Consider the following 16,087-nt stretch of genomic DNA (forward strand, 5'->3'; position numbering starts at 1 on the left):
AGTCTACCTACAACTAGCTTACAATATAGATACAGAAGTAAGGTGACTACAGAAATACTACCCCTTCAATTCTAGAAATGGCGTCTACACATTTTTAAACTTAACTTTTCCAACATAAAATTCTCACACTATCAATATGTGATTACTAAGAACATGAAGGTGTATGACAGTATGATGCAAACTTAAGTAGAAACAGAAATGTAGCATATATTCCTTTTAGTTAAGTGTATATAAACTACTTAAACCTATATATTTTATAAAGGTTAATTTCATGAGGTAAAGGGGAAACTATTATTAGAAAAATAGTCAATGCTTGAAAAGTTTATTAAATGCTCTTAATATATACATATTGTTTTTAAAATACATATTTTAAATTTCCTGAATATTTAAAATATACACGTGTATAAACACACACACTCATATATGTGAGCAACACATTTATCACAAATAATAGAATTTAAATGTCAATTTCTTATTTGAATCCCAACTATTCTATAATTATGTCTCTACTGTAAGGAAAGATTTCCCTAAACCTATCATAACATCTTAATAGGTACGCATCTTTAAGGTGCTGTTTCAGGTAAGTAAAGCAATTCTCGCTATAGACCAGATAGAGAAAAAATACTGTGTGTACTAACTACAGTATTTCATATTTCACAAGGTTCTAAGTAGAAAGTAAAACACAAATCACAATTATCAACACTGATTACCAGAACAAACCCAGAGTCAAGGCAATATGAGAACAGTAGGAAGCTTTAATAACTAATATATTTCTAGAAATGACAGTCTGCTTTCAATTGTTGTGTCCACATTAAACATTTAATAATAAATTAATGTAAAATATTACAAATATTAAAAATATCCTCTGAAATGATTAGTATTGTTAATCTTAAGGCTTTTTTTTAAAGTTTCATTCATTTTTGAGAGAGAGAAAGCATGTGTGCATGCACAAGTGGGGGAGGGGCAGAGAGAGGGAGACACAGAATCCAAAGCAGGCTTCAGGTTCTGGGCTGTCAGTGCAAAACCCTAATGCAGGGCTCGAACCCACAAACGGTGAGATCATGAACTGAGCTGAAGTCAGATGCATAACTGACTGAACCACCGAGGTACCCCAATCTTAAGTTTTGAATATATACTATTTAACAGGATTTTAAATGAACCTATCAATAAGCCTAATTCATTAATTCATAGTTGCAAAGCTGTGTTTAACAACCATAACTTCTTTTTCCTCATAACTAACAAGGTATGTTTTGTGCTTCTTAGTCTGTTTCTCTTTCCATATACTACTTTTTTTTTTTTTAATATATGTGTTTGTTGGATGAGGCTATAGTGAGTAAACTATCTACGGTATGGACATTTTAATATGCAGTGTACAGAGCCTAACATGAAGAATTTGAGGGGCACCTGAGTGGCTCAGTTAGGCGTCTAACTCTTGATTTCTGCTCAGATAATGACTTCACAGTTCCCGCGTTGGAGCCCCGTGTCAGGCTCTGCACTGACAGTGTGGAGCTTGTTTGGGATTCTCTCTCTCCCTCTCTCTCTGCCCCTTCCCCACTCAAGCACATGGGTGCACACTCTCTGAAAATAAATAAACGAACTTAAAAAAAAAAGAATTTGAGGCCACAGAGGAAAAAAAATTGACAATGTCTCACCTATTCTGCGACATTAAACTCTACCTCCATCTTCATTTATATCTAAATAAATACACACAACTCAAACTGACACCTTCTCTCTTGTCTTCCCTTCTGATTAGGCAAAGGACAGCTTATCTGGTAGGAACTCTTGTTTAAGGTAGAAAATAGCAAATAGATTCACATCCACATCATTCATCTTTCAAGGTAATTAAACTAGTGGTAAACTATCCAGAACTTTCTGTTCTAAAAGGAATATACAAAAAACAAGTGGTTTCTCAGGATACGTTTGGGTAAAGTTTATAGGTGTAAGGTCAGGTCTGCAGTACTTACCTGTACCTACCTTTCAACATTTCCAGATATTTTTTCATTTAGGAACATGACCTAAGTCCCATTGGAACTGGTTCCTGAACCTACCAGCCTTTACTAGGCATTTATGCCTAACATACTCCCTCTGCCTTTCCCTCTTCTCAAATTTTTAACTCTCATAGCTTTTTTTGTACCCTTAAAAAATATGTAAACCAATTTCTCTGTTATACCATGAAACTTTTTCTGAATCTAATCAAAGGATACTGAAAAGCTCTCCTTCTTTTGAATTTCATAGCCCTTTGTGTGTCTCTCATTACCTAATACATTGTTCATTTACCATTTTTTTCCCAATCACTCCTGCTACATTGCAAACTCCTTTAGAGCAGGGATTTTTCAGCCAGAGGATGTAGTAAAAAAATGTTGAATAAATGTAATAGAGGTGAACTTAACATTGCTTTAGAATGCTCAGCATCTCATTAATGTAAAAGAATGACAGAAACTGCAAATCACAATCGTTACTGGCAAACTCATCCAACAAAGTACATTCTATTTAGGTTATTGGAATGCCATACTCTACAGAACTGTGGAGTCCTTGACCTAGAGTACCATCTCCCTTACCAGCCTCAAACACATTCAGTGAAACAATTAAAGCAACACTGCAGGCTATGAATGCACCACTATGCAACATCCTCCTGCCTGATCTGCTAATTCATGCCTTAGGATTTCAAAACTAAACATACAAGGCAAAAGTAAACATACAAAGATAAAATGGTCATACCAGTTACAGGTGGAAACATGTTTACAGGTCATAACAAGAAGTCATTTATTTCTTTACAATAACCATGAACTTCTAAAGTGGAAACAATAATCATTATAACCTAGGACTAGCTTCATTTTAATTTATCTGCAGACTATTTTCAACCCCCCAATACACTAATGTCACCATAGAGGCATCTCCATTTTTAAAGATTTAAATCAATAGCAACATATGAAATTCTCCCTAGGATGTGAATCCTTTCAGGGCAAAGATTCTGTTACTTTAATCTTTGTATCCCTGAACATAGTTCAGGATACATTGCCCAGGATAGAATAGTTGAGTAGTTACTCCTTAACTGCTCTCCAGATAAATACCCAACATTTAATAAGATGTCAAATTATTTAAACCAGCAAAACAAGAAAAAAAAAAAAAAAAAAAACCTTCCATCTTCTTATATACGAAAAAGCCAATTTTTCATTATTTTATTCAAGAAAGCATATACTTGAAAATACACACACAGCTTTTACTCTCATATCAATATCAAAAAGTACTGAAATATATTTACCCATTATATGATTCAGACACACCGGCAAAAGGCTCATTTTCACAGTTGGCATAAACAAATACAAAACTCAGCACAAGTGCAACTAAAGATGTGAGCAAAGCAAACTTCATTGTGTTTTTACATGTCATTTTGAGTTTTGAAACAAGTACACCACCTAAAATCTGACCAAGAGCAGCTCCAGGAATTAAAACAGCCCCTGATGAGAAAGAAGACACAGAGAGTGAGAAAACATACAGGTGTAGTCAGTTACTCACATGACAAATTGGGAAACATCAAAAACAAGCACCAGTACTATTTTAACACATGAATGCTATCATGTGATTTATAATGTTTTGAATATTAAGATCAACAAATATTCTCTTTAGCTATACAGCCTCTGTATTTCGTGTTCATACAACAGACTGTCTATTAACAGAAAATCTGAAACTTTTATCAAAATCAGTAGTTTAAATTTCAAGAAGTGGCTATCCAAAATGATATATTATTCTAATAAAAATTTAATGTAGTAAAGTAAAATTATTAGATTAAATCTGAACAAAGAAAAAAATGGTTTACCTCCAAGGGTAGCTGCAAAGCTGGAAGACAATCCAAATTGATTTTCTATAAATTTAGGTAAAAATGTAGCAAATCCAGTAGTAATTAAGGCTTCTGAGGAAGTTGAAAAAACTAAACACATAAAGACAGTATTCCTCATCAAATTCTAAAGAAAAAATATAGTTCACCAAATGAATAACTATGATTATACTGCAAAATCTAACATTAAAATGGCAACATGATGAAATGGCAAATTTTTAATAAACACAGTATAGCTATCTATAAAATTTCAGCATTTCCTCCAGCATAAAAATGAAATATTAATAGCTTGATATATACAACATTGAGAAAATTTGTGGAGCACCTAGAGAATTGACAGGTGATTGATTCAACAGTAGGGTGACTGTGCCTTTATCATATGCAAAGGATGGGGTAAAGGAGGTAAAAGCCAGGTTGGAAAGGTTTTCTCCAGTATATAATAAACTTTCATACATTAAATCTACCCCTTGTCTGATGTTTTGAATTCCCATGTCTACTAAATGAAGAACTTGGTTATAAACACAGATGAGAATGGTCTCTTAGTATCAAATTTGTATTGTTCTATGAGTAAAGGACTCACTAGTTAAGAAACTTAGATAGTTACAGAGTTCAGCAATTTTAAATAGGTGGATACACTGCTGGACTTCTCAGAATCTTAAACTATCAGAGGAGAGTACAGAGATTAATTAATCTAATATATCTGCCCACAAAGTGAAAACCAAATTATACTTCTGGAATATTAAGTGAAAAAAAATTTAAATCAAGCAAAATACACACACTCACAACCACTCACAGGAGTCATGAAGAGGCAAGGCAAGAGAGTTAGAAGTCAGATCCAGATGATCTAACTTAAGAATAATAGTAGTGACAAAAAAGAGAAAAGTACCTGAACGAAAACTTTCAATAATTTTTAAAAATAATAATGGCAGAAAACATTTAAATCTTCAGGTTTAAAAAGATAATGGATTTCTAGCAAGAATTAATGGGAAAAAAAAAAACACATACTTAGGCATAACCTAATATATTGCCTGAAATCAAAGATAGATGGAAATAAAAATGAATCATACTAACTTGGATGGAACTTCTCAACCACAACACATTTAACTAGAAAAGAGTAAGATAACATCCACAGAATTCTGGGACTAAAAGAGTATGATCAGAAAAGGTCCATTTAGTCAGAAATATCATTCAGTATTCAAGGATACTTAGATGCTACTCTGTCTGAGGAAAACTAGCAATAAAATACTGAATCCAGAGGGATCTGAATCAGAATTGAGACCTCAAAGCATGAAACCATAAGAATAAAAAAAAGCAGTAATATACATAAAAATGGTAATATACATAACAATTTATAAAATAAATAGAAATATATGACCTAGAACATAACTATTACAAAAGAAAATTGTTGTTGGGATTAAAAATCATGAGCAATGTCAGAAAAACATAAGAATGTGCCTGCATGGGAGGGAATAGAGTTAAAAGGTAAGATAAATCAATTAAAAACATTTCAGGCTTTCATTTAAGGAGGAAAATGAAAATGATTGAGAAGGAAATAATTTCAAATCTTGAAAAGGTAAAATTACAAACTCCCGTATGTACAAAACTTTTATGATGCTAAATGAAAGAATGTTTTTCTGTGCAAATACAACAGAACAGACCATAACACTTATTTCTTTAATCTCAAGTTCAAATCAAGTAACCACTAACTGCCACCTATTTCACAAGGGAAAAATACTGGTTAGACATTCTCTAATATATATTTATAATTTAGTGATAACTGATCTATTACATAAAGGAAGTGGCATGGAATAACGAACTATAGTGCTAAAGAGAAACCACTGAATATTGATATTGTTATTAAGACAACTCATGTTCTTTCAACCATTCTATCCTGGAATAGTTCTCATTTACTCAAAGCATAATAAAATTAAATCTGAGGAGTTATTTATTTATAAGAGCTAGAATTATAATAAGTAAGCAAAAATGCATTGTAAAAATATGTATATATATATACTTATTTATATGTATATATAATATAAATATCTACCTATATATGTGGAGGAGGGTGTGTGTGTATATGTGTGTGTGTGTGTATGTGAGAGAGAGAGAGAGAGAGAGAGAGAGAGAGAGAGAGAGCAAGCATGTATGTGTATAGTGTTATTTTACCTTTAGGGCAGCTGGAAAATCTTTAAAGCTTGTTCCAAAACTCTCCTCGGTGTCTTTTAAGGAACTACTCTTATCCTGGTGAGTCTGGGAAATTCTTTCACCTTGAATTTTTGCTGTACCTAAAAAAGCAGTAAATGTACTTCTTCTATCACTTCATTCTTCATTTTTTTAATGCTTACTTTTAATTTTTTTTTAATTTTTTATTCTGAAGTTAGTTAACCTACAGTGTAGTCTTGGGTTCAGGAGTAGAACCCAGCAATTCATCACTTACATATAACACCCAGTGGTCATTCCAACAAGTGCCTTCCTTAATGCCCATCACCCATTTATCCCACCTGCCCCTCCCCCATCAACCCTTAGTTTGTGCTCTGTATTTAAGAGTCTCTTATGGTTTGCCTCCCTCTGTTTTTATCTTATTTTTCCTTCCCTTCCCCTATGATCATCTCTTAATTTTCTCAAATTCCACATGAGTGAAATCATGTGATATCTGTCTTTCTCTGACTGACTTATTTCGCCTAGCATAATACCCTCCAGTTTCATCCATGTTGTTGCAAATGGCAACATTTCATTCTTTTTCATCTCTGAGTAGTATTCCATTCCAGTGTGTGTGTGTGTGTGTGTGTGTGTGTGTGTGTGTGTGTACATTGTGTGTGTGTGTGTATATATATATATATATATATATATATATGCATACATACATACCACATCTTCTTAATCCATTCATCAGTTGATGTACTTTAGGGCTCTTTCCAAACTTTGGCTATTGTTGACAGCACTACTATAAACATTGGGGTGCATGTGCCCCTTAAAATCAGCATTTTTGTATCCTTTGGATAAATTCCTAGTAGTGCAATTGCTGGGTTGTAGGGGAATTCTGTTTTTAATTTTTTTTGAGGAACCTCCACACTGTTTTCCAGAGTGGCTGCACCAGTTTGCATTCCCACCAACAGTGCAACAGGTTCCCCTTTCTCCCTATCCTTGCCAATACTTCTTTCTTGTTTTGTTAATTTTAGCCATTCTGACTGGTGTGAGGTTGTATCTCATTGTGGTTTTGATTTGTATTTCCCTGATGATGAGTGCTTTTAAGCATCTTTTCAGGTATCTGTTTGCCATCTGGATGGATGTCTTCTTTGGAAAACTGTTTATTCGCCCCATTTTTTCACTAGATTATTTGTTTTTGGGGTGTTGAGTTTGGAAATGCTTACTTTTTAACTGACACACACTTCTATAAGTTTATAAAACCATAACATAAGAAGCCAGTTCCTCTGTCAACAAAATTGCACAAACATTTACGTATATAATTTTTTCTGAGAGCTAGAATTATTACTATCAGCTAAGGGAGTTCCAACCAGTCTAAAAATTAAGATGAGACAATTCTGTTCTAATGATATATTTATCCTCTTTATTTAAAAATATCTCTTAGGGGCGCCTGGGTGGCTCAGTCGGTTAAGTGGCCGACTTTGACTCAGGTCATGACCTCACAGCCCATGAGTTGGAGCCCCGCATTGGGCTCTGTGCTGACAGCTCAGAGCCTGGAGCCTGTTTCGGATTCTGTGTCTCCCTCTCTCTGACCCTCCCCCGTTCATGCTCTGTCTCTCTCGGTCTCAAAAATAAATAAACGTTAAAAAATAAAATAAAATAAAAAAATAAAAATATCTCTTAAATTCTTTTCTTCTTTTTGAATGGTTCTCTTTTTCATCCATTATATATTAAACAATGTATGTTCGAGGTTCTTTTCTTTTACTCTCTTAAGTTCTTTTTTTTTCATTTTTTTTAATGTTTATTTTTGAGAGAGAAAGAGAGACAGAGCATGAGTGGGGGGAGGGCAGAGACAGAGGGAGACATAGAATCCGAAGCAGGCTCCAGGCTCTGAGCTGTCAGCACAGAGCCCGACATGGGGCTTGAACCCACGAACTGTGAGATCATGACCTGAGCTGAAGTTATACGCTTAACCGACTGAGCCACCCAGGTGCCCCTACTCTCTTTAATTCTAACATGCTTCACAGATGAAGTATTTACCATGTATTATCATGTCTCTTTGATTTTTAATAATGGTACTGTGAATAAATCTGAGAAAACAGTCAATACATGGAATTATAAATTGGATGGCCCAGGGTAGACAGGAATCAGTGAAACCAACTACTTCTACTCTGCCAACTTTTCTTTTGCCCATTCCCAAAGTTAATCATCTACCTTTTACATGTAATAGAAACAACTATTTAATCTTCAGCCTAGAGAAAAATACTTTTATAGATAATTTGAACTACATGATTATATACAAGCAAAGTTTTCCAGAGAAGGGGAATGGATGGATATTCTTTTCTATTAATCTTTTCTTTTTGGACAAACTGTCTAATATTGAAATATGGTGAAAAATGAGTATACTACAGCATTACTTTTATGACAATTGGAAAAAAAGTACTTGTTCTCTCATCAACAAATAACATCAATGATTTAAGGCAGATTAATTATTGGGTAGCGAGTAACTGAATACAAACTAATAGTTTGAAAGATACTTGTACTTTGCATATATATAAAGCAAGATTCCAGACAACACACAGGAAACAAATTTAGTTAAGTATATAGTAAGAAAGTGCCTATGTACAGTTTTATTGATTTTATTACCTGGAAATAAAGGAAAACCATAAGTATTAAGATTGCTACCCAGTATTTCCTAAAGACAAATGTTCAAAAGTTTGCATAGGCAGACAACTGAAATTCTATAGAACGATGAATTTTCTAGGGTTCTTATCAACTATACAAAAAGCAACAGTTGGCCTAGAATTGGAATAAAACTCTTTGATTTTAACAAAAATGAATACCTGGTAAATGTTTTGGGAAGCATAAAAAAGGAATTATCAAAGACCAAGCAAAGAGCCAACACAGAAGAAATCCAATCCACCATGCCCCCAGCCATCGTGGATCATCTTCAGTAATATCTATGCTATAAGACAGAAAAACAAAATGTAAAAGTCAACTTTACCTTGTTCACTAAAATTTAGTTATGATAACTATACTTTGTAATTCAAGTACATATATAGGGGAATATTATTACAACATTCAACATTTAAAGCAGAGTCACTGTGATGAATCAGACAACAGAAAGCAGGCATAAATGAAAACTACAATAATGGTTTACAAAGTATATCAAAATGGCACTATGACATAAAAGTGTAAAATATTTAAGAGTAAATATATATATGCTAAATATCTGAAAGCATACATAGAATTTCTAAACTACCTAATTTGGCTAAATTTTTCTTCTCAACTATATTGATTACATCTTATAACAAATCACTGATCTGTGTTAAAAGCACATACACTGTGTCTTAAGGCATTCACTTAAACATAAAATTCATTTTATTTATTTATTTATTGAGGTGTAACTGGCATACGATATTATATTAGTTTCAGGTATACAATATAATGTGATATTACCATATATTACAAAATGATCACATTAAGTCTAACATCTTAGCTGCAGAAGTATTTTTCTTGCTTTGAGAACTTACAAGATTTACTGTCTTAGCAACTTTCCAATATTCAGTACAGTATTACTAACTATAGTCATAGTGTTGTATATTAAATCCCATGACTCATTTATTTTATAACTGTAAGCTTGTACCTTTTGACTCCCTTTACCCATTTCACCCTTCCCCCACCTATAACATATAACATATCCAAATGGTAGCCACAAATTTGTTCTCTGTATCTATGGGCTTATTTTTTTGTTTGTTTGTTTGGTTTTTTTTTTTAGATTTTACATATAAATGAAATCATATAGTATTTGTCTTTCTCTGTCCGACTGTAAAGTTCTTCTTAAAGTAATTTCTTAAGTTTTATAACAGTTCCCATCATTTTAGATCAAGATATTTCTGGGGCTCCTGGGTGGCTCAGTCAATTGAAGGTCCAACTCTTAATCTCAGCTCAGGCCTTGATCTCAGAGTCATGAGTTCAAGCCCCACAGTGGGCTCCATGCTGGGCATGGAGCCTACTTAAAAAAATAAATAAATAAAAAAAAATAAAATAAAAAATAAAAAAAATAAAAAATAAAAAGGTTTCCCTCCCAAACACACCATTACTACAACTCATGTAATTCTCCACTGAAATTTAAAACCTTTCTTAAAAACCCAGCTCTCTGTTTCAAGGACTTCATCTGCACATCTTCTTATATAGTTTCTAAAAATTAACCTGGGACTAACAGCTCAAAGAGCAAATCACATATCCATGAGCACATTTTCTATTCATTACTCACAGTCACACAAAGGATTGCACGGTTTTGATTCCTAGTGGTAAAATGAGAAAATATGGACTCACCAAAGGTTACTGACTTCTCTATATTCCGGAAAAAGAGAAGGTAACTCAGTGGTTAAAAGGAAGATTTGGGAGTCAAAGGTCTACTTGGATTTATGTCTTAGCCACTTAACAACCTCTGTATATCAACTACCTTATAGGATTATTAAGAGAATTAAATGAAGAAGTATGTAAAATAATGTAACACACAAAACCTATAAAAAACTATAGAAAATAGTATGGGATAAATAAATATTACCTCTTATTATCCTCTATGGCCAGAGCTGAAACCACACAATTGCAATTCTTATGACCATATCAAAGCTACTACAGCACTTAGTTTGAGAATCATAGACTTTTGAGACTTTTCAGGCTATCTACATCCAGCTAAATCTACTAAAAGCACAACTAATTTTGATTAAATTCTTCATTCTGAGCAATGCATGAAGTCCTAGAGGTGTATTTTGAAAATTTTCAGATGACTATTAAGCATCCTTATTTATGAATAAATTTATTATACTAAGGGGTGGTATGGTATTAATTCATGAAGGGCAGATAAAGTATTATATAAATATTGTGTGTATTCAGTTCTGTTTCCTGAAAAATCCCTCATGCTATCTGAGGAAATTCTTTGAAAACGTTCTATGATGTTAACATTATTAAAATAAAATAAACATATAAAAGAAAAAGAGATGTCGCCTTGCCTTTGTCCCATGTTCACATCAATGTACATGCTTAGCAGCTGTCCTCCCAACACATAACCAATAGCAGGGCCTAATACTGACATAGAATAGCCAATTCCTGGAAGAACAAAGACATTGAAGATAGTCAACAGTACAATTGTGCTTTGAAAAGCTTACAGCAGTGAAGACAAATATTTTACACTAGAAAAATCATGAAATGATTAGAATTACACCAAAATTACACGTTTTCAGTAAAAAAATACCATTGAATAGTACTTGTCAAGTCAAAAAGCTTAAAAAATATTTTAAAAATAAATATAAAACATTTTAAATATAAATATTTATGTAATTCAGTGTATAAATTGTTAGACTGCAATAATCGCAATAAACCTAAACTATAAATTCATGGAAAGTTACGTTACGTTACTTGGTGGCAGAGGTGGTGCATCTACTACTACCCTTTGTGGATGGTGATATTAGTTACTGTTCACAATTCTTATGGAAAAAATGATGTGAAATGAGAAGCCTTTTCTATTGTGTAGACACTCCAAAAGCAATCTGTATTTTGCACTACAGCAACTGATTTTAAAACCTGGATCTGGTCATTAGTCTGTTTCATAAAAGTAAGCCATTAATTTAAATTCCTGCACTTAGTGAATCTTCCACTTTAACTTGCAGCAGAATTAAACTAACCTTATTTCTCTGATACTTAAATTTTTGCCATACATAACATTTAAATTTTTACCAAAAAAGATGTGTACATTAGTATCTTCATATATTACCATTTTCTGAATTTTTTATTAATTGCTGAGATTCTCATTCTCATATACAAAAGAACAAAATATAACATATCCAAAGCTAAGCATGTGTCAATGCCAAAAATGACTTATATACTTGACCAAGTCTCCAAAGTAGAAGCCATGCAAGATGATCTGGAAACATATAAGAATTCTGAAGGACCAGAGTCAAGATTCTGAAGAGGGACATCTGAAAAAATGGGACTGATTTTTTTCCTACATATATTGGGTGATTCTACAAGAGACACTGGGGGTTAGCAATCCTTGGTAGTGTCTGGGAAGGAAGGAAACCAAAGTTGTAGTTCAGGGCTCCTAACTTGGAAGTTATTAACTTCCTCTACCCTACATTTTACATTGGCACCTAGGAGGCTATACTCTAAAAGTAAGGGTGAATTACAAATAGACTTGCTCACAAAGTAAATACAGCTTTGCTTTAAATAAACTCAACCTGCAAAGTCAGATAAAGGGCATCCCAGACTGCAGTGTTCCCAAATATATCAGAGATTGGGAGTTTATTAAAAGACAGAGTGGGGTTTGGAGAAAAGTGGTACAAGTATAAAACACCTTTATCAAAGTGAAATGAAAGAGATCCACAACAGATTCCTCAGAACTGAAGATTACCAACTGGAAAATACAATTAAGTCAGTAAATATTTATCGAGAAGCACAAAAAATAAAAACAAAGGATAAAAAATACAGAAAAGAGTAAGAGATGAAGAATGCATTAAAAAAAAAAAGGCTTAGCATACATGTAATTGGAGTTCTAGGAGAGGAGATAATAGGAAAGAAGTTATATTTAAATAAATAATTATAGGAAATATCCTAAAGCCAATGAAAGTACAAAACAACATATAAATCCAAAACATGTAAATCCAAGTCATATAAATCCAAAACAAGTTAAATAAAAGGAATTTTGCACCTACACACATCATATAAGTAAAACTGAAGAAAATCATATCAAACAGAAAAATATTAAAAATGCAAACATATATAAGAAACATTGGAAGTGAAAAGACAAAGAAACAGTATTTTTAAAGTACTGAAAAAAAAAAAAATCAACGGTCAACTAGTTATCTATTCCCAGTGAAAATATTTATCAGGGAAAAGCGTTAAAAAAAATTTTTACTTAAAGAGTTCTAGAACTTTTGTGATAAACAGGAATGTGATAAAAATATCAATTAATTTCAGAATTTCATAATATCAAGTTTGCATATAAGGTCATTAGTAGATGAACAGTAAAGGATACTGATAAAAGGAGGAAATTGATAAAAGCGAAGAAATGAAATAATAAACATTAAATTATCAAAAAGAAAGAAAAAAAGGCTAAGAAATAAGAACATAGAGCAAATATGTTTTGCACATGTTAAGATGAAAGATTTAAACACAAAATAACATTAAATGAATTAAAAAGTTGGAATTAAAGAACAAAGATTGTTAACCCAATGAAAGCATCAAAGAAATAAGGGAATAAAGGGTGAATGGCCTGGAAAAGATTGTAAGGATTGAGATGTTACATTAACTACTTTTTTTAATTCACTCTAAAAGGTAGCAAATTTTGATTGTTTTCTTTTTGCCCCTTTTTGCCTTGTTATGTATAAAATTTGTTTCATAGAATAATGTATGCTACCAAAAATAGATACTGTTTTAAAAGAAAGAAAGAATGGAGGAAGATTTTGGAAATGGAGAAATAAAAAGAGATAAAAAGCATAAAAAAGGAAGTTTTTCACACAACAAAACTTAAATACCCACGAAAAAATACTGGTTATCTGAAACTGAAAAAAAAAAATCAGGTATATAAGATACTATAATTAAGTGTTCATATTTTCCTTAACATAAAGAGATAAAATGTGTTTCCCAGTTTTGTTACTTCTGTTTTCCTTTGCTCTCAAAAATTACCATTTGATAAATTCCTACAGTATAAGAAAGAGTTAACATAGCAGGCCTGTGACTGTTAACTTTAGAAAGACCTGTTTGCAAGGCTGGCCCTTGGCTGGCATTTGGGATTTATTTAACTGTCCAGAAGGATGCCACCATTCCCTAACTAATTAGGGTGCCTGCCTGACTGCACCTACACTGTACAAACAATATTGTTTTGCTGACCACTTGTATTCCTTTTAAGAGTCTAGAACTTTTAATACATGCAAGACAAAGGGTCCCTACATGATCAACCCCCAATAAAATCCTTGGACATTGAACCTCTAATGAACTTAACTGGTAGAAAACATTTCAAACTCCTTGCTGGCAGAATCAATTGTGAACTGTCTGGCTCCACTAGGAGGAAGCTAAATCTTCAAAGCTTGTACCTGGTTTTTGTCTGTACTTTTCCTTTTGCTGATTTTCCTTGGCATCCCTCCCTTTATTAATTCACAGCTATGAATATGATTATATGCTAAGTCCAGCAAGTCCTCCCAGAGATTTATCAAATCTGGGACAGTCCTGTGGGCCTCCACTCTACCTACCGTGTTTAAATAATTTTTGTAAAACTTCCTAATTTTGTGTTACTAACACATGAAGATTAAAACTGTTTTATGAGAATTTTGATCAGAAGAGGACTTCAGAAAGGAAATATGCTAAACTGAGAGAGTGAAAAGCATCATTACTAGCTAATTGAAATAAAAGCATTACTAATTAGTAAATGAAAGAGAAGCTATACAGATCAGCTAGAACTTGTAGAGAGAGACAATGAGACTTTGCAGAGAGACCAACACAAAACAAGTAGAGAAAACAACTAGAAGTGTAGTGGTTTTCATATTAAGGAAGAGCCTAAGTAGGTTTAATAGTCTCCATCAGGGCTGTTTTGAACATACTTGACTTCCAGTTACTATAGCAATAAGTTCTTGTTATACACCGAATGTTTGTGTCCCCTCAAATTCCTATGTTTAAACCTGGGATGTAGGTTTCCAGTGTGATGGTAGGAGGTGAGATGTTTGGAACTGATTATGTCATGAGAGCAGAGCCTTCACAAATTAGATTAGTGCCCTTCTAAGAAGATGCCCCAGAAAGCCCTTTCTTACCTGTCTGCCATGTGAGAACACAAGAAAAAGATGGCTGTCTATGAACCAGGAAATGGGCCTCACCAGATCCTGAAACTGTGGGTACCCTGATCTTAGACTTTCCAGCCTCCAGGACCATGAGAAATAAATTTCTGTTGTTTACAAGCCAACCAGTGTATGGTATTCTGTTACAGCAGATTAAAAGAACTAAGGCAGTCCCCTATATTAGAATAATAAACTGATAAGATGAAAACTTAGGATGTGAAACACATTAATTTGATGTAAGGCCACACACAGCCTAGTAAACTCTACCTTGCAAGAATATCACAGAAGGAATTTAAGAGAAACTTACGCTACCAAAAATTAGGTTCAGCACCGCCTTTCCCCTCACCCCCCCTCCCCCAGCCACCAACCCAGAATTGAGCCACACATAACCAGGATTAGTCTGAAATGAAAAGTCCACAGAGTTCTGGGTACTATCTTGTGGTTTCTTTTGTTGACTCTAGTTAAGTCCATAAAAGATTTAGTAAATCAGGTAGAATGGCCAACTCAATCTCCCCACCCTGTGTAAATTAACCTGGAATTCAATTAATCCAGACAGCCTACTGCTTGGATGGCAGTTCTAGGAGGGCTGGCATGCCCGGAACAGGATATAGAGCGGGATGTCAACAAAACTCATAACCGCATTCAACTGAAGGACATGTGTCAGTAAACAATCAAAAAGAGTAATATTGCTCTATCTAATATTTAATGGAAATTGAATAGAAATGCCTATGAAATTATAACTTTTCATAAGCATATGTTATGCTTTTACTTATCAATTTAAAGAGCAATGAAATGATACTGAAACATTTATTTTATAGAGAAAACTTACCTATGTAAAGAGAAGATTTGTGTGTGGGCACAGAATCATCAATAAAAGCTGTTCCCAGGGTATAAAGAGGAGTTCCTCCTGTTCCCAGCAAGAGTTGTCCCAAGATGAACACATACAAGTAGTTAGAAAGTGAAGAACTTGAAGAGGTACAACTGGCTCCATTCTTTGTTGCTGAGCAAGTATCTTTGGGGAAAAAAAATTAAATTGTGAATTTACAGAAATTTAATTTATCTATCTGTCTTTATAAATCAGACTTGCCTAACATAACCTTCTTAATTTCTTTCAATCACTTCACTTTATTTTTAAAATATATTACTAAAGAAAATTTATTAAATATTATGTTAAAATATAGAAAACAGAACAAAACTGAGAAACATTACTTTAAAAATCATAATTCACAAAGTTCGGGGTAAATTAATGTAAACACAATTGAAGCATGTGGTGCCA

The 16,087-nt window shown here is 33.3% G+C and overlaps 1 protein-coding gene across 3 annotated transcripts in view; it reads right to left on the bottom strand.

Annotated features, from left to right (window-relative positions):
* Positions 1-16,087, bottom strand: part of SLCO4C1 (solute carrier organic anion transporter family member 4C1) — a 107,247-nt gene that overhangs the window by 54,463 nt on the left and 36,697 nt on the right. For all 3 annotated transcript variants that reach the window (XR_007461330.1, XR_007461329.1, XM_049647683.1), the window contains exons 3-8: positions 15,641-15,823; positions 10,999-11,095; positions 8,824-8,945; positions 6,002-6,120; positions 3,818-3,962; positions 3,263-3,458 (exon numbers count right to left, since the gene is read on the bottom strand). Coding sequence is in view for 1 of the 3 variants with exons in the window: in XM_049647683.1 (XP_049503640.1) it covers positions 3,263-3,458; positions 3,818-3,962; positions 6,002-6,120; positions 8,824-8,945; positions 10,999-11,095; positions 15,641-15,823 (862 nt within the window). In the remaining 2 variants the exon portion in view is untranslated. The remainder of the gene's footprint in view (positions 1-3,262; positions 3,459-3,817; positions 3,963-6,001; positions 6,121-8,823; positions 8,946-10,998; positions 11,096-15,640; positions 15,824-16,087) is intronic.

This window comes from Panthera uncia, assembly GCF_023721935.1.
Source record: "Panthera uncia isolate 11264 chromosome A1 unlocalized genomic scaffold, Puncia_PCG_1.0 HiC_scaffold_17, whole genome shotgun sequence".
NCBI classification, from domain to species: Eukaryota; Metazoa; Chordata; class Mammalia; order Carnivora; family Felidae; genus Panthera; species Panthera uncia.